This window comes from Tupaia chinensis, unplaced genomic scaffold (genome assembly GCF_000334495.1).
Source record: "Tupaia chinensis unplaced genomic scaffold, TupChi_1.0 Scaffold000263_1, whole genome shotgun sequence".
In the NCBI taxonomy this organism is placed as follows: Eukaryota; Metazoa; Chordata; class Mammalia; order Scandentia; family Tupaiidae; genus Tupaia; species Tupaia belangeri.
The window spans coordinates 2,444,389-2,470,943 of NW_006159743.1; the positions used below are offsets into that span (position 1 = coordinate 2,444,389).

General features: G+C 38.1%; 2 protein-coding genes across 2 annotated transcripts in view; both read left to right on the top strand.

Moving 5' to 3' along the window:
- Window positions 1–26,555, top strand: part of TTLL7 (tubulin tyrosine ligase like 7) — a 98,053-nt gene that overhangs the window by 42,946 nt on the left and 28,552 nt on the right. Inside the window, 5 exon segments of the mRNA XM_014588182.2 lie at window positions 2,968–3,054; window positions 8,541–8,739; window positions 13,747–13,952; window positions 14,945–15,079; window positions 17,136–17,216. Coding sequence (XP_014443668.1) covers window positions 2,968–3,054; window positions 8,541–8,739; window positions 13,747–13,952; window positions 14,945–15,079; window positions 17,136–17,216 — 708 coding nt within the window.
- LOC106734957 (WW domain-binding protein 11-like) lies at window positions 19,948–20,833 on the top strand. The gene has a single exon (XM_014588183.1). It carries the CDS (start codon window positions 20,334–20,336, stop codon window positions 20,823–20,825), a length of 492 nt encoding a protein of 163 aa, XP_014443669.1. The 5' UTR covers window positions 19,948–20,333; the 3' UTR covers window positions 20,826–20,833.

Here is a 26,555-nt window from a genome sequence, read left to right on the forward strand (position 1 = left end):
TAGCCAGATCTCTTATATAGCAGCTCAGGGCTCCAAAAGTGAACATTGCAAGAGGATTCTCTACCCCAGCAGGATCTCTCACCTGTCATGGATCTGATCTCTGCCCACCTATGTCCAGACTTGACAAAAGACCCAAAGTAGAAAGTAGTCACTCATCTCTGCTCACCTAGAAATAATTGGTCCTTCTTTAAAATTTAGTTTCTTTTTATTACTTTATACCTACAGCTTTCTGATGTTTAAAAAAATACGATTCTTTAATTCATCCAGCTTTTTCTAGCTGTTATGATGAAAGTATTATCTTTTTATTATCTTTTATTTTTTAATCATTCTCCTAAACAGAAGCAGACTCCTTGAGTTTAACTACCTCATGCCATTGTCTGTGGAATTCAGTGTGGGAATATTATTACCTTAAACTTTATTTATGTATTCATTTTATGAGCGAGAAGATAGAAAAGGAAAGAAAAGCACTCTCAACAAAGCCTCATGCCACAGTCTATGCACCGGCCTTTCCTAGCCAGCCAGGATCATGGGCATATGCAGCTGGCATGTACAGGTTGACCTGAGAACAGAAGCCCATTTTTCCGGCATTACAGAGTCTTGCACTACAGCTGTGCCGTGACTGCTAGGCAAATAGAAACTAACAAGAGTCTTGGCAATTTTTTTTTTTAAATGAGAGATTTTTGCTGTAGGGCATGTGTGCTCCCCAGAAAGATAAGAGACAGCGAGAAATTACCACCTTGGGCATGGCCATACCACAATCCCTTCTCTTTCTCCTCTATTCTCCTTTTGGGATTTTGGGCATGCACACACATGTGCCCATCATGAACTTTAAGCCACTGGGTCCAGGGCTCAAAATGCGGTTGGTTATGTGGGAGTCCAACAGCATAACCATTACACCATCTATTGGTCCTGGTATTATTTTTTAAAGAGGTTTTTGCCTTAGGGCATGTATGCCTATGAGAGAGAGATTGAGAGAGAGAGAGAGAGAGAGAGGGAGAGAAACAGAGCACATGAGAGTGAGACAGAGACAGTGAGAGGGAAAGTGAGAAATCACCCCCTGGGGGGATGGCAATGCTGCAGTCCCTTCTCCATTCTTGTCCCTGGATCTTGGGCACACACACACACATACACACACGCACACACACACATGCACCTGGCATGATTTTTCAAGGCACTGGATCTGGGACTCAAACTGTGGTCGGTCATGTGGTAGTCCAGTGATGTAACTGCTACATCATCTGCTGGCCCCAAGTATTTTGGTATTTTAATAGTTAATCTTCTTTAGATTGGAACTAGGTAATTTTTTAAAAGGTTTTTGCATAGGCTGTGTGCACTTGCTGGAGAGAGACAGAGAGAAGGGAAGTGAGAAATATCCCCCTCAGGAGGGATGACTATGCCACAGCCCCTTCTCCCTCCTTATCCTCTTGGGATTTTGGGCACACACTCACATGAGCTTGGCATGATTTTCTTTTCTTTTCTTTTCTTTTTGGAGAGGTTTTTGCTATAGGGCGCGGGCGCTCGCCGGACAGACAGAGAGAGACATAGAGACAGAAAGCGAGAAATCACCCCCCAGGGGGGATGGTCATGCCGCAATCCCTTCTCCTCCATTCTCCTCTCGGGATCTTGGGCACACACGCACACGCGCCTGGTGTGAGTTTTAAGCCACTGGGTCCGGGATGCGAACCGCGGTCGACTACGTGGGAGTCCAGCGACATAGCCATTATGCTAACTGCTGGTTCCCAGAGCTTGGCATGATTTTCAAGCCACCAGGTCTGTGGCTCAAACCACAGTAGGCCATGTGGGAATTAGCACCTTTACCACTATGCCAACTGCTGACCCCTTAGGTAATTTATTTTATAAATTTCTACTGTATAGTGAAATTCTAGTTTCATTAACAACACTTTCTTAAAGGGGCTTTGAAGTATAAATTATAAATATATAAATGAATTGTAATATATATTTTTATAGGTTGAATATATAATTCCGTGAAACAATTGATAAAACCTCTTTCAGTTCAGCCATTATTTACCTATTTCTCTGGGTTGGTCAATCCACTGTACTGTATGTGTATTTTCCTTTTGACTTCAAAAATGATTCTAGGCCCAGCCTTGTAGCACAGTGGGTTAAGCACTGTGCATCGGGAGCTGGGTCTTGGCCTTTGCAGCTGGTAAAACATGCTGGGGCACCTGTTTGAATGTGTGTGTGTCCCAAATCCTGATGGGATAAAGAAATGGAGGAAAAAAGGATTGTGATGTGACAACATCCCCTTGAAGGATGCCCTCTCTCTCTCTCTCTCTCTCTCTCTCGTGAGTGCATGTGCCCTCTGGCAGTGAAAGCAATGACTCTAGAAGAGCACATGAGAAGGTATTAGGGCACCTGTGGATTTGTGCTACCATTAGTAATTATAAGATGAAAACCTTTCATAAAGCTATGAAGAAAACTCTTGTACTCTTGAGCAATAGTTAACATTTCATTAAATAGTGTCCAGTAATCACATACTAACTAGTTTGTTTCTAAATGAAACTATTAGGCCAATCTTCAGTTTTCTGTCTGGAGTTTTAGTATCATTTTGCACCGATTGGTATAGAAATGAGTTATAAAACTGTAGCCTGAAAAATTAGAGTGAACTTCCAGAAATTTTAAAGTGTCTCATGGGCTAATTTACTGCAGTATTATACTCGTAAGATTTTAATAGTATACTGAAATATAAGGATACGTTTATTTATCTAATTGATACACAGGACTTTTCAGTTATGTATTACTGATATTGCAGATTTGAGTGGAGATTTCTAAAAGAGGGTTTGTCATGACTCTTTATATCTGCTTCCTTGATCTGAGCGATCATCACTAAATAGTTTCAAGAATCCCTTATCTTATGTTGTACATTATCTTATGGAAATTAATGAACTTGGAAAAATTTTATAGTCTATTAGTGATCAGAATTTTAATTAAAAATTGTTTTTGAAGGAGGAAGATATTTTGGACCTTCTGGAGCAATGTGAAATTGATGATGAAAAGCTGATGGGAAAAACTACCAGGCCTCGAGGACCAAAGGTGCAGTATCTCTTATCTTTCGTAATATCAACCGAGATGCCTAAGTACAGTTGAATTTCCCTTGCTGTTTCTCATTGTAAGAAAGGCTGCTGCTGCTGTCGGATGTAGGAACTGTGTGTCCAATGCAGGTAGAGTTGGGAGGATGATGTCTCCTTACACTTAGAAGCTTTGTTTTGTTAGTTTGCAAGTAACTTGTAACATTCTAAATAAGGCAAGTCATGATTCTAGAGATCCTTATTGGGAGCCCCATTTTTTGTTAACCCAGTAACATCGATAGTGTGTTAACTGAAGTAGTTACGATTGCTGGGAATAAATATTACAGAAAGCTGTCATGTAGGCAAAAATGGGCACATGCTTGCTTTACCTGCATCTGCTCTGTGGTTTACAGCAACCAAAGGTTTACTTTTTTTTTTTTTTTTTTTAGAATTATTTATTTTATTTGTTACTCTTATCTATCTATATGTTTATTTATTTTAATTTGACCAGAGAGAGACAAAGGGATAGTGAGAAAGCAAGCTGTCAGGTCTATGACTCAAACTATGGTCAGCCATGTGGGAGTCCAACACCTTCACCAACGTGCCACCTAGCCGCTCCCCCACCTAGCAGCTCCCCGCCCCCCTTTTTAAAGTGAGAAATCACCCCTTGGGGGGGATGGCCATACTACAGTCACTTCTCCATTCTTCTCCCAGGATCTTGGGGACGAACGCACCCAGGCACAGCATGATTTTCAAGCCACTGGCTCTGGGATTGTCAACGTTCTTTTTACAGTAGGAGAGTTAAATTTGAAAAATCTTGGAAACTTTTTTCACTCTGTTCCTTTTACTTTACATTTCAACATTTCTGTTGTATCTGTGTCCTTATGCTTTGTTATGCTTTCATGTTTTTTGTGTCTCTGAAATGCCTATCTACTAAGCAACAAAACAAAACAACCCTCCCCCTACATTGTTGCTTAATTGGAGACCCCCTTCCTAATCCACGTGGACTGTTGTTGCCTTTGTGAAACCTTTTTTCACTCCCCAGTTAGATTTAGATCTTCCTTCCTCTCCTTTTCCTGCTGTACCAAAAAAACCCACTTTTACAGAGCAGTTATGACAGATAATTATTTGCATGTTTGCCTTAGTACAGACTGTAAGTTCCTTGCAGGTCCAAAATGGATTTTCATCTTTGCATCTCTAGCAACTAGCATATCCTACGTTCTTAGAATCCCTTGAATTATTTGTGTCCACAGGGACCTCACTGGCTAGTGGGAGAGCAGCTAGGTAAACCAAGCACTGTGGGATGTGGCAAGTACTTTAGAACAGGCACTGCAAAGTGCTCTACAGCATAGAGAAGAAGGGACCGGCAGAAGTGGATGGCTTCAGAAAGGCAGTGCCATTTCAGCCAGATCTTGAAAGATGAGAAGTGCTGTAAACATGGAGAGGGAGTTTTAAAGGCAAAGACATGGCAGTGTGACCCTGCCCAGGTTATTGTAGAAGCAATGAACAATTTGATATAACTCAAGCAAAAGGTTCTGGGAGGGTGAAATGGTGCAAGATGAGCCCATGAAGAGATGCTCAGTAGAGACATCTGGTCAACACTTCGGATGTCAGACACTGTTCCAAATACTGTGCTCTACACTGAGGCTTTGTGGCCTTGCAGTATATAATTCTATTGGAACAAATATATTTTAAATTGTAAGTGAAAGTAATATCGCCATAGTCATGGCTTCACATTTGAAAGTTTCTAAGCTTTGTGTCTTAACTACTGCAGTTCAGTAACCAGACATGAGATAGTCTGGGGGAACAGTGTTCATTACAGAATTGCAAGTCCAAAAGCCCTGAGGCAGCCTTATGCTATCTTATATGTTCCTTTTCTCATTTATGTAAGGCATGTTATCCAAACAAAATATAACAGTTTTAGAGGGCAGAATTCATATTGTACGCTTGTTCAACTCTTCCTCATTCTAGGCCAGTAGAGGGAACTAATGATGTATTTGTTTGAAATTAATTGGATAGTTGCCATAGTTTGTAAAGCCAGCAATATTTCAAAGTGGTTGAAAGCCACCTAATCAGTCTGAAGAAGACTAATTTGTGTAACTGTTTACCAAGGGTCCCATGTGAGCCAAACTTTAAAATTGCCCCTCCTTTTGAGAGGTATGATGTTACATGCCAAACTGATTTTCAGTGTCTACTGATAGAACAAAAATTGGAGATAACCAAGATTAAGTAAAATCTGTATTTGTACTAGGAGAAATAATAACTTTTGACTCGTTTGAGAATCTAAGAAATATTATTGGACTGTCTGGAAAGTCATGACACATTTTTTCATAGGAAAACAGAAAAATAAGAACCAGCAGATGGCATAATGGTTATGTTGCTGGACTCCCACGTAGTTTACAGTGGTTTGAGTCCTGGACCTGGTGGCTTGAAATTCATGCCAGGTGTGTGTGTATGCATGTCCAAAATCCCAAGGGAAGAGTGTAGGAGAAGGGATTGTGGTGTGGCCATAACCCCAAAAGGTGATTTCTCACTGTCTGTTTCCCTGGTGAATGCATGTGCCCTGTAGCAAAAAAAAAAAAAAAAAAAAAAATTACAAAACGAAAAACATATCATGACTTTCCTGATAACCTAATCATTAGCTACACAAATAATAAATAACACTTAAAGCATTAGTATATTTTTAAAAAGCTGGATAGTAGGTACATGGGTATTTGTTTTATTATTCCTTATACATTTACACATATTTTATTTGTAACCTATTTCACAATAAAATTGCACATAAAAATAATTAGCATGGTTCATTTCATAATTCAATGCCAGTTTACAAGTTCTGTTTTGCAGTTAGGGCACAAACGTTTAAAGTTTATGCTGCCGTGACTTCCAATTAATGCTTGAACAGTGTATTGGTCAAAACGTCCCAAATGCATACTTGATACAAAAGTTCAGCTATCCATTTCCCCTTGTGATTCTTTATAGGGTCGGATAACTCATTATATAGTCGAGCTCCTTAAGAAACCTTAAAGCTGTTTGCTACATGAAGGAAGGCACTACTAGCAAGCCCGAGTGTGCCACTGTTTCTTCTGGGTATGCTAAACTTCTGAAGAAACATCCTTCCTCTAGAATTCATATTCCCCAAGACTGTCAAAATGTTTGATGATTGTGTTACTGGTAAATGTTTTTATGCATATCTCTTTGAACATTTTTTTAGAGCTCAGTAAATATAAGACCATCAAAAAAGAACATACTTTTTCAACATGAGTTGATACCTTAGTGTATTAAACTACTTTCCTGTTTTGGTTATTTTCATCCTTTGCAAAGGTTGTAACTTTAAGAAGATCATGCTCTGGCTTACTATGTATTCCAGGCACTTCGTGAGATGCTATTTCTCTCTTTAGCTTTCATCCTCCACTGTTACACTAGAGGATATACCTTCTTTCAGTGAAACCCCATGGTATCTAAGGGTTTCATTATGGTGTATGCTAACATCAAAACATTTTGTTTGATTTAACAGAGAACAAGCAACTAGTATACAACTGCAGGAACCTCTCCCAGCAGGCATAGGGAGGCATATGGTGTGTGTAATAAATCATCTCTTAAAATGACTGAGTGACAAAACTGTCTGGTTCTCAGTTATGTGCATTTCTTCTGAAGTGAAACTGTTCCACGTCCCTTCTCTTCTGTTCCTTCAGCTGGCATCATGAGAATCATTGATTGCGAGGATAGAAAACAAGTGATTCTAATACAGATACTGGAACCAAACAATATGTGGCATTTTGAATCTTTACAGACTAACACTTCTACGTAGCATCTGTCCTCTAAAAAACCCAAAGAACAAACAAACAAAAAAAACAACTCATGCCATGCTGATTTTTGCATTTTAGCTTATTTTTAATATGTGAGGAAGGCAATTAAAAGCAAAGTTTTGGGGCCAGCAGGCGGTGCAGTAAAGGTTAAGAAACTGGACTCTCACATGGCCTACTGTAGTTTGAGTACCGAACCTGGCAGCTTGAAAGTCATGCTGAGAGCATGTGTGTTCTTGGCCAAGACCCTGAGAGGAGAAGGGAGGACAGGGAATTGAGGTGTGGCCACCTCTCCTTGCAGGGTGGTGGATTTTTCACTGTTCTTTTCACTCTCTCTCTTTCTCTGGTGAGTGCACCCACGCTATGGAAAGAACAAACCAAACAAAGAAGAACAAAGCCAAATTTCTCTATTATGTTCTGTGTGTCAGAGTTAGGAGTCCTCTGGGGGGAAAAAAAGGGACCAGCAGGTAGCGTAATGGCTATGTCGTTGAAATCCCATGTAGCCAACTGTGGTTTGAGTCTTGGACCCGGTGGCTTAAACTCATGCTGGGCATGTGTGTGTGCGTGCCCAAGATCCCAAGAGGAGAATGGAGGAGAAGGGATTGCAGTGTGGCCATCCCTCCTGGGGGGGGATTTCTTGTTTTCTGTCTCTCTCTGTCTTTCTGGTGAGCACACATGCCCTATAGCAAAATCCTCTCAAAAAAAAAAAAAAAAAAAAAAAAAAAAAAAAAGACGTGAGTTGTTTATTACCAGTTTAGAAAGTGTAGATAATTAAGTTAACTTTTTTTTATTTTTATAAATATCCAAAGTAAATTATCATGTGTGGAGTACCTTATGTCTTTTCTCAGATTATCTAAGCAGATAGATTCTTAGGCTCTGTTCTAAGATGTGGTATTGTTTCTTCTTTCTTTCTTTTTTTGTGAGAGATCTTTGCTATAGGGTGCATGTATTCAGCAGAGAGACAGAGAGAGACAGAAAGTGAGAAATCACCCCCCAGGAGGATGGCCACACTTCAGTCCCTTTTCCTCCATTCTCTTGGGATTTTGGGCATGCATGCCCAGTGTGAGTTTTAAGCCGCTGTGTCTGGGACTTGAACTGCAGTCAACTACATGAGTGTCCAGCAATGTAACCATTACAACATCTGCTGGTCCCGTTTCCTTATTTCTGGTGGCTTCTCTGGCTGCTTCTTTCTTAGTCTCTTTGTCCCCTCTTATCTCTCCTTCTCCCCTTTGCCTTTTTCTCTCTCACACGCACACCCCACATGCATGCATACATGTACATGTGTGCACACACACATTGACTGACTTTGATCACTAAGAGTACAACAAAGGTATACCTGAGTCTTGATCAGTAATGTCTCTGTAATAGAGAAAAGGTGATTATGTTTCTGATTTTTGTATTTTTATCTTAAATATTTTTTCTTCAATTATTTTTTATGGATACTCTTTTCCTTTATTCCAATCATGTAGAAACAGCATTTTCTTCATCATGATTTTGGTGTATTATTTAAGAAGGGATATGTTGCAGAGGCAGAACAACTAATGAACGGCACTGTAGGCTAACCAGCACTGCAACAACAGTACTTTGGGGGACTTTCAGCCTTCTGTGAAAAGCAGGGAGTACAAGGGGGAAATTTAAATTAGTAATTGATCATCTTAAGACTTCTTAAAGAAATTCTAACACAGTAACACATTTCCCTCTATCTTAGCCTCTGTGTTCAATGCCTGCAAGTACTGAGATAATGAAAAAACAGAAATACTACAGCAGTGACAGCAGTTATGACAGTAGCAGCAGCTCTTCAGAGTCCGATGAAAATGAAAAAGAAGAGTATCAGAATAAGAAAAGAGAAAAGCAAGTTACATATAATCTTAAACACTCCAGCCACTACAAATTAATTCAACAATCTAGTAAGTAATTCCTTCTACATTAGTATTTATATGAAGAATTATGGAACTGAAATGACTGAGATCAATAAAAGAGGCCTTGGGCCAAATAAACCCTTATCATGTGTGAGGAGACTGAAATCCTACCCTGCTTCCTTCCCTAAGCAGACCTGGGCACACCCGTCAATTTCTTTCAGGTTGTACAAATAGAAAACAAAGGATTGAATTAAGAAGCAATGCTTCCATATTTCAGAGTTTTATTTTTAGGTACTAGATTTTTACATGGGTTTTATAATGTATATTATGGCTAATCTGGTTATGTTTTCTTTTAAGCCAATAGAGGGGTCTTTTAAAAGCCCATGGAAAATGTATATAATGAAAATTATGCATAGATTGAAAAATTTTCGCACCACTATGAATATACATTAATTTGATTTTCCCCGAACTTTTTGAAGTCTCTATTTTCTCATTCTGTTCCCTCCTGCCTTCTGTCAACCACTTTATAGTATTGACTTTTTTTTAGAGAGATTTTTGCTATAGGGCATGTGTACTCGCCAGAGAGAGAGAGAAGGCGAGAAATCACTCCCTGGAGAGATGGCCATGCTGCAGTCCATTCTCCTTCATTCTCCTCTTTTTGCATACATGCCAGGCTTGAGTTTAAGCCTTAGGCCCAGGACGTGATGTGAACTGCGTTCGGCTATTTGAGAGAAGAGCAACGTAACCATTACACCATCTGCTGGCCCCATTATTGACTGTTTTTAGAAATGTGTATCTCTGTAGGCATTTGTCTTGAATGTATCTGTGAGCCACACAGTTGTGAAATGGTGGAAGTGTTTTTCCCTCCATTTTCATCAAGTATAAGCACTTCAGCCAGGGCTTCCGGTGCATAGGAAGTACTTGGAAGAGCAGCCTAACCAGCTTCGTTGTCTCCTTTTTCTCCTGCTGCTTTTTCTCTTTCTATTGTTATTTCTTCTCACATTCCTTTTCTCTGCCTTTCTCTGATCTTTCATTCTTTCTTCAATCCCAAGTGTCCAGTTTTGTGTCAGAGATTCTTCCTTCATCCCTGAACATACAGTGTGGTATTGTCGTTTTCCCAGACTCACTTGGAAAACCACTTCCTAATGCCACCTCCAGTCTAGGCCTTTGCTTAACGCCCATTTTTCCTTTTTGTCCCATGCTACACTGTCCTATGTTTCCACTAAAGGAACTGGTTCAATAATCTAGTAAACACAATTATAGCCAGGTGTGGTGATGAGCGCCTGTAGTCCCACCTACCTGAGACTTGAGACAGGAGGAGTGCAAGTTCAAGGCCAGCCTGGGCAGCACAGCCAGATATTGCTTCACGAAAACAAACAAAAAACCCACAACGATGAGCCTTGGTTGATCCCCCCAGCAATCATTTACGATGTTAACTATCCTTTTTTTTCCCCCTGTGGAACATGTGAATTTACCAGAGAGGGACAGAGAGGGGAAATAAAAATAACACCCACTGGGGTGGTGGCCCTGCCATTTTTCTTTCTTCTTCATTCTCCTCTTGGAATTTGGGGTCCTCGTGCACACATGCCTGGTGTGATTTTTCAAGCCATCGGGTGAGGGACTTGAACTGCAGAGTTGGCTGTATGGGATCAATACCTTAACCACCATATCACCTGCTGGCCACAAGCTTCCATCTTAATGTGTATGTGTATTTTGAAACTGGCCTTCTGTGCTTATGCAAGAGGTATGAAGAACCCATAGATGAAGATGCTAGTAGAATGGTCTTTTCCTTCAAATTATTCCGTAAAGATACATGCTACTTCTGTTCCTGTCTTTGAGGGTTTTTGTGTTGGAGGGAAAATAATGTATTATGTTCTGTTTAATTTATTTATTTATTCACTCATTTAAGAGATGTTAATGAGCACGTGTTCCAGAGTCTGTAAGTTATTGTATAGATTGCTTCCTTTTTTCTTAAGGATTCCTTAAGTACTTTCAGTGTGTCTTGATGTAAGTATGGTTCTGTTTTCCTGCCCAAAATTTGTCAGTTTTAAAATCTTTCTCGTTAATTAATTTGCCAATTCCTAAAACTATGAATTGATGAGGGTTAGGATAAAGAAAAAATAGCTAGCGTTCTTATAGCTCAGTGATTGTTCTCAGACCAATAGGTTAATAAATTGAGATCATGAGACCAGACAGTAATATCATAAAATATACAGATTTCAAATATATTTCAAATGGATTCTTATATTAGAGTGAGCCTAACTCAATTACATTTCTTTTTCTTTATTAGTTATGTTTTTTTTATGCCCATTAGGAATTAAAATGAGGGTTTCACTTTATTGTATATCTCTCTTTAATATTATACTAACCTTAGACATTAGCAGTAGCAGCAGTTCTTCAGAATCCAATGAAAATAAAATAATGTGAACATTATGTCTACCGATCCTTGAGTTCTATGTCCAAAGTGATGCTGATGGCTAAGAACAAAATCCAGATTATGTGTAACACTTTCTCTTGTAGATAGTTGATTTCTATCTCGTAGATAGAAATTCAAATTCATAATAGCTTCCTCTCATTTAAAAAACTGTATAAAATTGTTTTTGTGTATGCCACTTACGACCATTTTTTTTGTTAATCTACCTAAATATCATTGGTATGTCTAACTACTTAGTTACTCTGTTTGAATTCTCATTGTATAAAAAACAGGGATCTCTGCAGTGATACAGTAGTAAGGATATTTTCCTTTTGCTCTGTAATCAGGTTATACATATCCAAACTGTCACCATAAACCCTCAAGGGGAGTAGGACTACAGTGTAGTTAGTAAGACATGCTTTGGGGGTATTTTTTTAGTAGAAGGTTGACCTTTGTGCACATTAAATATGTGTAGTTCTTTGTAAAACAACAAAACAAAACAAAGATTAATGGTGATATGTTATGCAAGTAACCCCTCTCTTAATTTCACCAGAAAAGACAGAACGAAAGAATATAAGAAAGCAAGCTACCAGGTCTGGGACTCAAACCATGGATGGCCATGTGGGAGCCCAGTGCCCCAACTACCATGCCACTAGTCCCTCTCTAGAAGTGTTATTTACAAACATGATACAATTTTTTATGTTCAAAAGAAAGTTAATAGTTGGAAAAAACAAATATTTTTTAAACATCTTTTTTTTTTTTTTTTTTTTTTTTGTGGAGAGGTTTTTGCCATAGGGCACGTGCGCTCGCCAGACAGACAGAGAGAGACATAGAGACAGAAAGTGAGAAGTCACCCCCCAGGGGGGATGACCACGCTGCAATCCCTTCTCCTCCATTCTCCTCTCAGGATCTTGGGCACGCACGCACACGCGCCTGGCATGAGTTTTAAGCCATCAGGTCCGGGACTCGAACCGTGGTCGACTACGTGGGGGGAGTCCAGCGACATAGCCATTATGCTAACTGCTGGTCCCTAAACATCTTTTGATAGCTCGAGTGAGTATACTGTTTTGATGCTTTCTAGAGTCTAAGTGAAGAATATTCGATTTATTATCTAATCAAAATATCCCTTAGAAATATATACCTACATAGAATGTTTACCCCATTGCCTTTATAAAGGTTTGATTTTTTCAATACCTAATAAAGAGAAATTTTTTTATATTTAATCTTATTTCATGTGAATTTTATTACATTATTTTTACTTATTTATTTATTTAGGGAGATTTTTGCTATAGGGTGCGTGCACTTGGTGGAGAAACACAGAGAGACAGAAAGCGAGAAATCACACCACACCCCAGGGAGAATGGCCACACCACAATTGCTTATCCTCCATTTTCCTCTTGGGATTTTGGGCATGCATGCATATGTGCCTGGTGTGAATTTTAAGCCACCTAGTCTGGGACTTAAACTATGGTTGTCTTTGTGGGAGTCCAGCAATGTAACCACATTATGCCATCTGCTGATGTCTACTACATTATTTATTAATGAAGATTGCTATATTCCCCAAGCAGAGAGAGGCTACAGAACAGAGTATATAGAACAATGAGTTTTAAAAAAATGTTGATAGCATTGAGTGATAATATGTTTCTGTGTGTCAAGAATCAAAATCTGTCTGGAATGATTAGTTCTCTTAAATGTTCTCAATATGTAATAAAAAAGATTTTCCATGGTTTTGCCTAGATGTTTCTTTTGATAATCCTATGGATCCATGTTTTTTTTCACACATTTTTTATTGATGGAATTTTTCTAGTTTTGTTATTATTTACTCTTGCGAATAAGAAGACTATGCTTAGTACTACTCTTACAATAAACAATTATATATTTAAATCACTAGGATAATTTTTATATTTTTCTTTCATTAGTTTTTTCCCCCATGGGTCCTAAATTCTATAACTTCTCTATTGATTGTGGCCACTTTTTAGACTCTTTTCCAGGCCTCCCTATGGACTCACTATGAAAAGTTCAGTGTTTAACCTATTCACAGTTTCTAGGACATTATCAATGTAATCTGAAGGATAGTAGATGGTATCATGGTATTATAGAAAGAGGGAGGATATTGAGATCAGGTATGTCAGGTTTTAAACCTGAGCTTGGTTATGTTCTTGGGGTGGTCTTTGAGAAAGTTCTTTCTCTGTGTCTCTGGGCAATGAAAATCTCTACTTTGGAGAGTTTCTATGAGGATTATGATAAAAGTCTAATACCTAGTATGATGCCTGGCTTATGGAAGTGCTCTATAAATGTTGATTTCCCTTTCTTTTATTTCGTTTATGTCATGTTTTGAGAACATAACATTACAGTATTGTTTGTAATGTAATTCCCACAACTGCTATTCTGCATACAACACAGAGGTTCTGCAAGTTCACTGTTCATATTGAAGAATTAACACTCCAAACTCATAGTCTCATGATGACAACTGTGCTTTGACCCTTATTTTCACTCTACTACCACCTGGTCTAATCTTCGGTTTAATGTAGACCTGATAAAAGGGGAGGATTATAGTAACACTCCTATTAAAAACCTCTGATAGAACGGAAGGATTCTACTGACACTTGTATTAAACTGTGCCTCTTTTCCATCACTGATAGGCTCCATGAGGCGTTCAGTCAGCTGCCCACGATCCATCTCTGCTCAGTCACCTTCCAGTGGGGACGCTCGCCCCTTTTCAGCCCAACAGGTGATATCAGTATCACGACCCACGTCAGGGTCTCGGTCACATTCCTTAAACCGTGTTTCCTCCTACACGAGGCATCTGCCTCACAGCAGCGATGCCAGCTCCACCAACCCTCAGATGGTAAGTCATCAATTTTGCTCTTTAGAGATTACAGGAAGCACTGTTTTCAGAATCTAGATGCCAAAGGAAACAACTGAGAGGAAACCTTATTAAATCCTAGATCATTTCTATAATTCAACTCAGGGTTTCCTGGAATTTGGGGTATTCACTTATCTCAAGCTATAAGTTAGTATGAACTCTTAAAAGTCAGACTTCACTGTATCATAGAACTTGAGGATAAACACTGAGAATAAGATGATTTTATTGTCCAGTTGATGATATAGGGGGATACTTTTGTTGAAAATCATCTGAATAATAACATGATTTTGCAATGTATTATATAGTCTATGTGTTGTATAGAACATTCTAGTTAATGGGGCTGTTGATTTATAGGTTAAAAATACTGATAGTTTCTCCTTAGAGCACTTATATATTTATTATTTATGATGTTTTCTATACATTAAATTAACATATAGTATTCCCTTCTTAGCCTGAGTCCTTGAGATTTAGTTGTGAAGAAGTCAGTGAATTTATTTTGCAAGTAAGCTTACTTTTAGATGCTCATATAGATAGTTCCAAGTACTTTCACATAGACCAGGAATTTATTTCATTTGTTAATTTAACATGGGTGGTATTTCCAAAGAGAAGTACCAGGAAGTATACGTGAATGAATTTCGTTTGATATTAATGAGTGTCTTTTTTTCTAATCAAGAGTAATTGCCTGAGGGATATGTAGCAAATGAAACTGACCAGGAGATTCTTTTTAAACACTTAGGTATTTACTTTAGAATCTTGACCTAAATAAAATACGGCTATGTGGAAGTGTGAAAGACTCTTGGGATTCATATCTATTTAACCCAAAGAATTCATAAATGTAAAAATGATTTTCTTCCTTTTTCATTGTTATTTTTTCAATTAAAAGTGCATTATTTTTACCTAGAAATATCTTTCAGATTATACTGGCACAATGAAATAAGACCCCCTCCAAATATCTGTATTCTTTCAAATTTAAGAGTGAGTCTTTGCGGCAACTGAAAACAAAAGAACAAGAAGATGATCTAACAAGTCAGACCTTATTTGTTCTCAAGGACATGAAGATCCGGTTTCCAGGAAAATCAGATGCAGAATCAGAACTTCTGATAGAAGATGTGAGTATTTGATGTATATAAAATACTAAAGAGTCATCCTTTTTTTATTTTCTTGTAAAATATGAAAATTTATTTTCTGGCAGCATTATATTCAATGACATGGTAAACTTATTTGTTCTTTTCAACCTTCATGAGCTTTTTAAAATACGAGGATTTCTTTTAATTGTTATGATTCATCAACATTGATGTCACATTAACAATCAGCAATGCAAAATATCTTTTAGTATATGGTCTTATTTTAATGATAATTAAGATAATTCTTCAACAAGTAAGAATAATTAGTGTTAAGTTACTATTGTTCTTAATGGTTAAAGAGATACCAGATTAAACCTGTTTCTAGGAAGATTTAGAAAGATCCTACATGGACTAGATATGATGAAAAAGTAGGGCCCTGGCATAAAATGTCAAGGCTATTGGAATGTGACACTTTGAATTTCACTTTTTTTTAAATCAATTCTAGAAAAGACTTATGCTGTCTTGTGTGTGTTCTTCTTGTTGCACACACATTTGCACCACCCAGTGGCATATTCTAAAATGGCAAAGGGTCCTAAAATCCATATTAAAGTCAGTGACTTACTTTTAATTCAGAAAAAAGGTTCAAGTTTTTCAAATATTTTTTACAAAAGAACACTTCTTCACACGAGGTTCTTTTCTTCATTTAAACATCACTTTCAAATGGTCATTCTTAGGTAATGCCTGGGCAGGAGACCTTTTCTGGGCTCCCTAGATTTTTTTTTTTTTGAGAGGTAAAGGTACCATCTAGTGGCCAGCTACAGGATGAAACACACAGCCACGCACATGGCCTTTTTCTATTCACTTGCTTTAAAATGATCTAAAAGCAAGTGTATAGAAACATAAAAGCAAAGAGGCAACAATACAAAGGAGTTTCTGGGTTTAAAAAAATCCATAATGGCAATTTATATTTTGTGATCATGACGTCATCATAAACAAGGCCCACATATTATACATTTTGTTTCCATACATGTTGTAAGAGTGAAAATGGAGGCTGGCAGGTGTCATGGTGGTTAAGGGCGCTGGACTCCCCCATGACCCGACCATGGCTTGGGTCCCGAACTTGGTGGCTTTCTTTCGTACTTTCTGTCTCTCTCTCATATTCACTCTGTCCCTCTGTGGTCAAATTAAAATAAATAAATAAAGTTAAATAAAATATATATATTTTTAAAAGTGAAAATGGTTTCTTGTGTGTGAGTGAGCTGCTACTTTTTTCATCAGAGGAAAGGGAGGAAAAACACATTAGTTATAAAGTGTTATGCTAAGGGTGTTTTTATTTACATAGGTTTTCTTATTTGGTAAGTTCTTTCCTAAGTAAAGCCAGGAACTTTATACCACTTCATTTATTATTTTATATATTTCTAAGAACTATCAGTTATAGTCCACCTTTTTAAATTAGGGGTAAAAGAAAATTAGAAACTCAGAGAGTAGAGCGAATACTTGTCACAAATGGCTTGTTCTATAACAAACATATATAGGGTTATAGGGTTAATCCAATATAATTAATAGTTAGATCAGATAGATTATTTACTGTCATAATAAATATTTGAATATAGTCTATATTCTATAGTCTATAGTTCTATAGTCTATATATATAGAATATATATATTCAGAAAATGGACAAATTTTTACAAAAAAAAAAAATGAAACAAAAGGATCAGTGAATCCCAGTTCTGCATAGGCTGCCTTCTAAATTGGATATTCTAAAATTATGGGTGTTGTGGCAAGTACAAGATAAAATTGGCAAATGTATATCTGAAATTTCTTCCTAAACCTTATATACCTGAAGATATTTAACTTTTACTCATTAGAGACAGTGTTCTTGGTTCAAAAAGATGAGAAAACTGTGGATTCAGGTGGCATCTTTCCTTATGTTGAAATCTTTGCACATGTCTTTTTATGAAAATCAACATTTTTTTATTACAAGTAACAGTATAGTGCTTCCATTCACAAATGTTAATAAAATGGTTTTCAACCCAGTTATTTTTTACTGCTTTGATTAACAGTTGAGATTAAATCTCTTAATGTTTCTTCCCCGAAACAGATCATCGATAACTGGAAGTATCATAAAACAAAAGTGGCTTCATATTGGCTCATAAAATTAGACTCTGTAAAACAACGAAAAGTGAGTAATGCTTAAAGCACAGTTTTGTCCTTTCAGATTATATAAGATCTTATACATAGTCAGGTGTTTATTCATTTCTTTAACTAATTTGACACTAATCAAATTATAACTTTTAAATTACACACTTTTATCTGAGTAAATTGAACTCATTATAGTCTGTTAACTCATTTAACACATATTTACTTAGCATCCTGCCATGTGCCAAATACAGAACGGCTGTTGAGGAGGGTTTAGGAAATATGCTAACAGGGAAGATTGCAAATTGACAACCCTGAATACAGTTTGCCCAGTGACTGGGTCTGGCATTGATTGATGAATATAAAAACCTTTCATTAGAATTGGAACCCTGAACTTTCTCATGTTCATGTAGTTCTTAGCAATCTAGAAGACAGAAGACAGTACAAAAATTGCTTATTAAAGCAAAATAGTCAAGAAACAGAAGAAAATATTCCTGAGACACTAATACATGATAAATGTGTCATTTAAAATAAGTGAAGAAAATATGTTTTTTTTTTCCACTGGGTGTAATAAACAATTGATTATCTATTTGTAAAAAAAAATGTAAGTTAGAGCTTTATCTCCCATCATATTCAAAAGTAAATTTCATACATTGCGGTTTCTATGTTAAAAAAGAACATGAATTTAACAAAAAATATAGAAGGATGTATTTATAATCTAAGAGTGGGAAAATAACTTCTTAGGAAACATCTGAACTTAGAATGCTTAAAGGAAAAGACTGGCAGACTCAATGATATAAAACCTTATGACTGGGATACCAACAGGTGTGTGGTGGTAAAGGCTCCGAACTCCCACGAGGCCAACCAGAGTTCAAGTCTCTGACATAATAGCTTGAAAACCATGCTGGGCACATGTGCGTGTATGGCCAAGATGCCAGGATGAGAATGGAGGAGAAGGGATTATGTGTGGCCATCCTCGCCAGGGGATGATTTCTCACTTTCCCTCTCAGTGTCTCTCTCCAGCTAGTACATGTGCCCTGTGGCAAAAATCTAAAAACTAAACAAAACAAAACAATCTTTATGACCAGGAGATCATTGCTGGAGGGATAGAGGTTGATGTGGATAGTGGAGGGGTGTAAAGTTTCAGGATGGAAGTGTCCAGGTGGCTGATCGACAGGCTGAGGTAAAGCCTCTGTAAAGTAGAAGAGACCAAGAATTGTCCCCTCCTTGCTTTGTGCAGATTGGGGAGCTTGGCAGAAATTTTTGTTTAATTTTCTTTTTTTAACGAATAAGTACACCGTACAGATTCTGAGCATGGGACAAAGAACTACATCATCCAGCAAGAGTGAGAAATTTATGAACCCCACAAATCACCCCTGAAAGGAAGCCTGGAAGAGAGAATTAAAAACAAAAAAACTGCATGATGGTTTGAACTGCAGTTTTGAAAGTGAAGGATCCCAAACAGATTATCCAGGACACGGAAAAAAATGGATGAAATGGAGTTAAACCAAGTGCAACTGCCATAATTAAATGCAAAAGTATTGAAGGACAAGCGTAAAAAGCTGTGTGAAACCTTTGAACATATGCTTTGATTCTGAAAAACAGAATCCAGGTATTTATTAAAAAATTGAGAAAGCTGAAGCATAACATGAACAGAAGAGGCCTCAACTTAACCAGTAATTTGACACTGTCAGGAATGCTCTGCCTTGGGACCAGCAGTTAGTGTAATGGCATAATGGCTATGTTGTTGGACTCCCATGTATGTAGTTGACTGCAGTTCAAGTCCTGAACCCGGTGGCTTAAACTCTCACGCTGGGCGCATATGTGTGCATGCCCAAGATCTCAAGAAGAGAATGGAGGAGAAGGGATTGGGGCATGGCCATCCTCCCTGGAGGGTGATTTCTCTCTTTATCTCTCTGCCTCTTTCTGGCGAGTGCACACGCTCTATAGCAAAAACCTCTAAAAAAAAAAAAAAAAACAAAAACACCTGGGGCCGCAATCTCCCTCACTCTCTCATCCCTGAACCCCCCCACTTCAAACCAGTCATCCTCCTAGTCTACGCTCTGCCCCCATCATTACTGTCATCTCCTGATGCACGTGCAACTGTGCAACTTGTTTCTCATTGATTCTATTTTTATTTTTTAAGAGAGATTTTTGCTATTCTCCTCTTGGGGTTTTGGGCATGCACACATACGTACCCAGCATGAGTTTCAAGCCTCAAAAAAAAGAATGCTCAGCATTGGAAGTAGAAAGCATTTCTTTACCAGGTATGCTCCATGTTCCTTTCCGTATCTTGATCTAGCTCATTCCACTTCCTGGTGCTCAGTCACCCTCTACCCTCAGCCTCAGTTTCTGTACTTCCTCTTCTTGGACATGGTGTTCCACATTTTTCTCCTGGCAAAAAACCACTAGGTCCCAACCCTGCTCTACCTCCTCCTCAAGTCTTGCAGAGGCATAGCCATAAAATGGGTTTTGCTAGATCTCCTGCTCCTAGGCCAAAGATATTATATAGTCCTGAACTTGCTCAATGGGGTCATGATGGTGATGTTTCCAGCACCTGTAACAATGGCAGCTATTCTGAAGACATGGATCAAGATAAAGATGATGACAGTACTGATGACAGCCACACTGCCAAATCAGATAGTCAGGGGATGAGTTTGTGTACCATGATGATAGTGAAAGAGACAACAGTAATGAAAAAAGTCAGTTCTGAATGTATGATTGGCAAAAATGCCTAGAAAATCCAGAAAGAAAAAGAACATGAAGGAGCTGACTCTTCCTCAAGTCCTGATGCATCTAATGGCAGATCATTCCTGAGTACAGATTAAGTAGAGGAATCTACAAAGGATGATGATAAGAATGATTCTGAAGCAGAAAAACAAAACAGCATAAAGAGGGATCTTATTCTGATGGCACATCCACTGCAATTCCACAGCAATGGGCCCCCTGTCTGTTTCACCTCAGACAGAAGGACTCCCAGGCCAAGGCCACCTCCTCTTGGACGACCACCTGCTCCACTTTTATGGCCTTCTAGGCCACCAACAGGCTTCTCTTCTGGGCTTCTCCAGGAGCTCATTCATTTGACAGTGACCAGAATGCCAAGACTGTGAGGGTCTTTACTCTTAACTTTTACCTCCAGGGCCACCAGCAGACTGCCCCTATGGCCCTTTCCCAAGACCACTCCAGGTCTGCCTCCTGGTCCTCTTTTTCAAGACCCCCCCCCCAAGACTACCTTCCCCTGTACCTCCAAGAAGTATCCTTTCACTTTGTCCTGGCAAGATGCAACCACCTTTGGTGCTTTTACTTGGACCTGCCCCATCTGAGCTTTTCCGACCAGCTCCCTCTGCTGAACTCTGGTGGGTTTACTTGCCCCATCTACTTGGTTCAGCTACCCAAGATGGATGATATGAGCACAGCCACCATTGAGAAGAAAGCCACAGCAACCTTCAGTGCCAAGCCACATGGTCCCAAGACAGATTCCTCGATTGGTGCCCACTGTACTGAGGGACGTCGGGAGAACAAAGGGACTACTGCTACTACCCACAAAAAGTCAGAGGATGAGTCTTCTGTGCCTCCAAAGCAGCCCCCAAATTTGGCGCTTCTGTTCTTTTCTGAGTACATGCTAAGGATGATGTTTATGAAGCTTTCATGAAAGAGATGGCAGGGTCACAGTGACAGCTTTGGATGCCAGAACAGGGTTCTGTTCACAACAGTGATTCTTAGAGAAAGAAACTCTTACTAAACTTAGTTGTAAGAGATATTTCCAGGATATTTTCTCATTTTAGTTCAAGGAATATACTACAGTTTAGCCTTCTTCCAAATTTACTGCATATAAGAGAGGGTATTTCATTAAGTAAATTTGTTATTGAAGCAGTACTGCTAACATTCATTCCCTTTCACTCCACCATTTTTATCCCATTTCTTCACTTTCTCCAGTTCTTTGGAAATTTATGGTCGAGGGGGTCTTAGTTACTTAGTTGTTTTGACTCTCTTGTGTGCTATAGACATTGAAGTAGAGAGTTTTGAAAAGCCACTTTCATCTTGCCTTTCCTGTTGAGTTATTTTTAAATATTTTCTTGTAACTATTTTGTACTATTTTACTTGTAGTGAAATAGATCCCAATGTTACTTCCTAATACAAAACAGGATATGTAGGAATAAAACATATGATTCATTGATTAAAATTATTTCCCACTGACCTAAACTTTGAGTGTTTTATGGATGGTTGACTGCAGTTCGAGTTCTAGACCTAGTGCTTTGCTTTCTCACTTTCCTTCTCTCTCTCTCTCTCATGTGAATGCATTATGTATATAAAATAATAATAATAATAATAATATTGAATAAAATTAAAATAAATAATTCTTTGAAAAGATTAGAAGGCCACACAGTAGTATTGGGAATTGGGTGGCGCAAGGAGGAGGATATTGAGGAAGACATGTTTATAGCATATAAACCAAAAAGTAACATCAGTAAACTAACACCTCTACAATCAGCAAAGGACATATTAGCCTATAAATACTAATAAATAAAAGTAATATAAAAAGGCCATGAAAAAGCAACTCATGGTTCTTTAAATAGAAAATTAACATGTAAATAGTTCCTTGGCCCCACTAATGATGCAGAAAAAGCAACTAAAACCTATCATATTGGCAAATATTATTATGACAGATAGTAACCAGTGATGGAAATAGTATAGATTAAAGGGTGTTTGTGATACTATTAGGGAACTATTCACTAGTGCAACTCTTTAGAAAAGTCATTTGCAGTATCAAAATTGTAAGTATTCAAAACCTTGTGATTCAGCAAAATCGCTTCCAGCATTCTTTCTATCCTACAGAATAGTAGCCTGACTGTATAAAGAAAGTATGAGCTTAAGTATTTAGTGCAAAGATATTTATGAATATAAAACATGAAAACACCTGAGTGTCTATCAGTAGATTTATGATAAATAAATTATAGTATATCCATATGATAGGAAGCATTCAATTGAACATTATCTTAGAATCATAGATCTTATCCTGAGATACACTGCAAGACTCTGACTCATGACATTTGGAACAAATGCACATTAGTATAGTTAACGAAACTTTATTAATCATGAGCGAAGAATGCAAGCAAGGCACCAAGTGCAAAGTCTTGTGGGCAGCCATGAGTCCATCAGCTTTCCAGTGTCCTTTTCATATTCCTGGAGGCATTCTGGGTTCAGAAACCAAATGCCACCTATATGTGGTCCACGTTGGCACAGAAAGAGCCTTTATATTTGGGTGGCTTTTTTATTTTCCATTCATCACCAGCACAGGTGACCTGACTAACTTCCATACTCTAGCTGGATGAGGTAACAAGCCCACATTTACTGAGTACGAGTGCTGGGCCACAGAACTTTCTGCAGTGATGGAAGTGTCTGTATTCATGATGTACAAGCAGTCACCACTACCCATATGTGAACTACTAAGTACTTGTAATGTGGCTATTGCGATTAAGGAACTAAATTTTAAATTTAATTAAAATTAAAATTTAAGGGTTCAGTAGGTGGCGTGTTGGTTAAGGCATAGGATTCCCACATGACTGGCTGTGGTTTGAGTCCTGGACCTGGCAGCTTGTGTTCTCACTTTCTTTTTGTCTCTGGTCAAATTGAAAAAAAAAAAATTAATTAATTGATTAATTAATTATTTTTTAAAATTTAAATGATCAGAAGTGTCCTATAGCCACCACATTTGACGGTATGGGTTTAGAAAACCAGGTATAGTATTTAAAAAACATTCTTAGAAAAGAACTTTCTCAGTTATCTTCCTACTGATAAATTCAGTCAAGAGAGTTGCAAGAATGTCCAGGAAGGTCAGCATTGCCATGGGAATCGCAAGAAGGGAGCATGTCTGTTAATCTTTTTCTTTCCATGTACCATTGAAAAAAGATGGCAAGGTAGTTAAAAAATAATGAGTTTTTTTTTTTTTTTTTTTTTTTAAAGCTTTTGCCATAGGGTACATATCCTCACTGGAGAGAGACAGAAAGAAAGAAAGTGAGAAATTTACCCTCTGAGGGCATGGCCATGCTGCATTCCCTTGTCCTCTATTCTCTTCTCAAGATTTTGGGCATGCAAGCACATGTTCCCAGCATGATTTTCAAGCCACTGTGTCCAGGACTCAAACTGTGGTTGGGCATGTGGCAGTCCAGCACCTTAAGCACCATGCCACCCTCTGGCCCCCAAGTTACACTATATTAATCTACCTGTGTATATATACTATTTTAAAAGTATGTATCTAGCATTTATTTTTTTAAACAGGTACCATTGTTGTGATCATTTATTTTTGCAGTGTAAACTTACTGGGCCAGGGGAAAAGTGCTGATATTTGGTGCCATTTTACCTTTTGTTTTTTATGTATTTTTATGCTTTTTGTTACAATAATCTTTTTAGAAAGAATTATTTAATTTTATTATCATTATTATTTTTTGAAAAAATTTGCTACAGGGCATGTGTGCTCACCAGCATGAGCACACATGCACACACACACATACTACACAGGGAGAGAGAGACAGAGAGAGATAAAGTGAGAAAGCAAGCCACTAGGTCTGGGACCCAGACTGTGATCAGACATGTGGGAGTCCAGCACTGTAACCACCAGGCCACCTGCTGGTCCCTAGATTAATCCTTTAAAATATGGAAGATAACAGGATCTCTGTGGAAAGGGTCTGGTGATGTAGGTTTGTTTCTAGTCACAAATCATAATCTTATAGTGACGTAGGGGTGTGGGAATGCAGTGGAGCACTTCTCTTCTGACCCTAGGACCTTGCTCCTGTTGTCCTTGAGGCCTAGTCTCCCTTCTTCACAGGTCCATACTCCACTTTTTTTGAAAATCTAATTCTATCTATTTCATAAAACCAGCCTGAGTTTCCCCAGCACCAGATAAATCAGAATATTAGCTTTCTCTGTTTAATGTTCAGGACATTTTGTACTCCACTGTACTTATGATCTGCCTTGAGAGATTTATGGGTTAATTTTTTGTACCCTTCTGAAAGCCAAGGAGTAGGTCTTACTTACTCTGTAGTTACCTACAGAGACTTTCTCTAAACATTTGTTGACTCATTTTAAACTGTTTTATGAGCTCAGCCAATATAAGCTCCTTCTTTCTATACTAGCACTATGTATTTATTTGAACAGCAACAAAAAAATTAAGACAGTGCTTTCTGCTTTTTACATGTGATATGAGGAGGACTTGTATGGGATGATCAAATGATGTGTGTGAAAAGTAATAATGTTTGAGAACTGGAAGGAACAATTTGCTTTATATGTGTTAGGATTGTTATGCTCAATTGGGCTTAATTTAGAGTGAAAATAAGTGCTTGCTTGTAAATTCTTAAGCAAGTACATCTACCCCTCTCCTACTGATTTACTCTAAGAAGAGTGGCAGTGAGTTATCTTTGTGTAATCTTTCTCGAGTTCTCAGTTGTGCAACCACATTTAAGTATTAATAACAGGGAGTAGAAGAACTAATGTGAGGGGCAGGATCTCTATTATCCCGTTACACCCTTTCTTTTGAGTCTCCTTGTTGCTTCTCTCTTTTGGCATAAATCAAAGGTACTGTACATCTTTTGTGCTTGAAGAAAGTAACTGGATGTCCTATCTCCAGTAAAAGCTTGTTAAAGTCCCATAGTTTGCACTGTCCAAGCAGTTTCAGCCCTTCTTTTATATGGATAATTTAATAGGCAGTTCTATTTTTGGCAGAAGAATCCAAATCTTGAATTTTGGCTATCAAAGAACAAGAAGAAATAATTTTCACTAGAACAGGTTTATCTTACAAATGACTTAAAATGACAACGGCTGAGGAATGCGGGGCCCAGGCTCTCAGCAGACATGGAAGCCTAAAAGGTACACATGTGCAACATTTGGTTAGCATTTTTTTTCTTGCTCTTGTTGTGATTATTGTGGCTTTTTCTTTCCATGACCATTTTGTTTTTAAGAGAGTTTTCCCCAAACAAGCTCTAATTTCTCAGACATACAGTGAATGGCCGGGAGTGGCTGAGGGCAGTTTTCAGCAGCATTCCTTCTCTGATGTCCTTCTGCCCCTGCTGCAGAGGTAACTGAAGATCTCTTTTCCATGAATGATTATTTGAATATAAGGAATTCTAAAACAAAGTTATGTGAAGCCTTTCATGTTTGTAAAATGAACTTCACTCACATTTATAAATTCTTTCACTCATCTTCACAAAAAGAAGCACAACAAACATGACAGTGTGAATGTAGTCATCAAGCCAGCAGCAATGGAAGTACTGAGTTCTAACATGAACAAAGACTTATCGTATCGGGGTTCTTTTTTTGAGAATTATTTTATTTAACTAACTTTTTTCTTTTCTCTTCTCTTCCTCCTTTCCTTTCCTTTCCTTTCCTTTCCTTTCCTTTAATTTTGACCAGAGAAGGAGGGAGAGAGAGAGAAAGCCACCAACCAGGTCCGGAATTCAAACCGTGGTCGGCCATGTGGGAGTCCAGTGCCCTTAACCACTATGCCACCTGCCATCCCCCTTATTGGGATTCTTAAAAACATGTTGTCCAGTTAATCAATAGCATTAGAATTAATTATGTGAAATAATTCAAACTAACCTCAGATAGTAATAGAAGAAAAGTATAGAAATATTGTGAATACAGTCTTTGGGACAAACTTAAATGTTTAGTTATTTTACTTATACAGTCATGCCTACCTTCCTGATGGGTTGTGTTCCGAGAAATGCATTGTTGGGTGATTTCATTGTCCTGTGAACATCATAGAGTATACTATGAGTGTATAGCTTACTATACACATCTAGGCTACATATGTGGCATAATCTTACAGAACCATCATTGTAAATACAGTTGTTGTTAACTGAAATGTCATTATGTGATGCATAAATGTAAATATTATATATGTTTATTAAATAAATATGTTACCCTACCTCTTTTCCATCTCAGGTTTGTTTCAGATTAAACCAGAGGTGAAGTGATCAGAGAATGACTGAAATATTTTTCCTGACAATAAGAGACTTTATATAATACTGAGTCAAAATGAATTTTTTGGGGGAGAGGTTTTCGCTATAGGGTGCATGTGCTTGCCAGAAAGACAAGAGAGAGACAGAAAGTGAGAAATCACCCCCCAGGGGGGATGACCATGCTGCAATCCCTTCTCCTTCATTCTCCTCTCGGGATCTTGGGCACACACGCACACGCGCTTGGTGTAAGTTTAAGCCGTGGGGTCCGGAACTCGAACCGTGTTCGACTACATGGGAGTCCAGCAACATAGCCATTATGCCAATTGCTGGTCCCCAAAATGCATTTTTAAAGAGCATTGTATAATGAAATTAAACTAGGAGTAGAAAGAGAAACTGGGCTTTCAGTAACAGGAACTTGGGTTCAGTAC

What these genes read in the sequence shown, in the direction of transcription:
- LOC106734957 (XM_014588183.1), top strand. Translation starts at nt 20,334, where the DNA reads ATGGCCCTTTCCCAAGACCACTCCAGGTCTGCCTCCTGGTCCTCTTTT.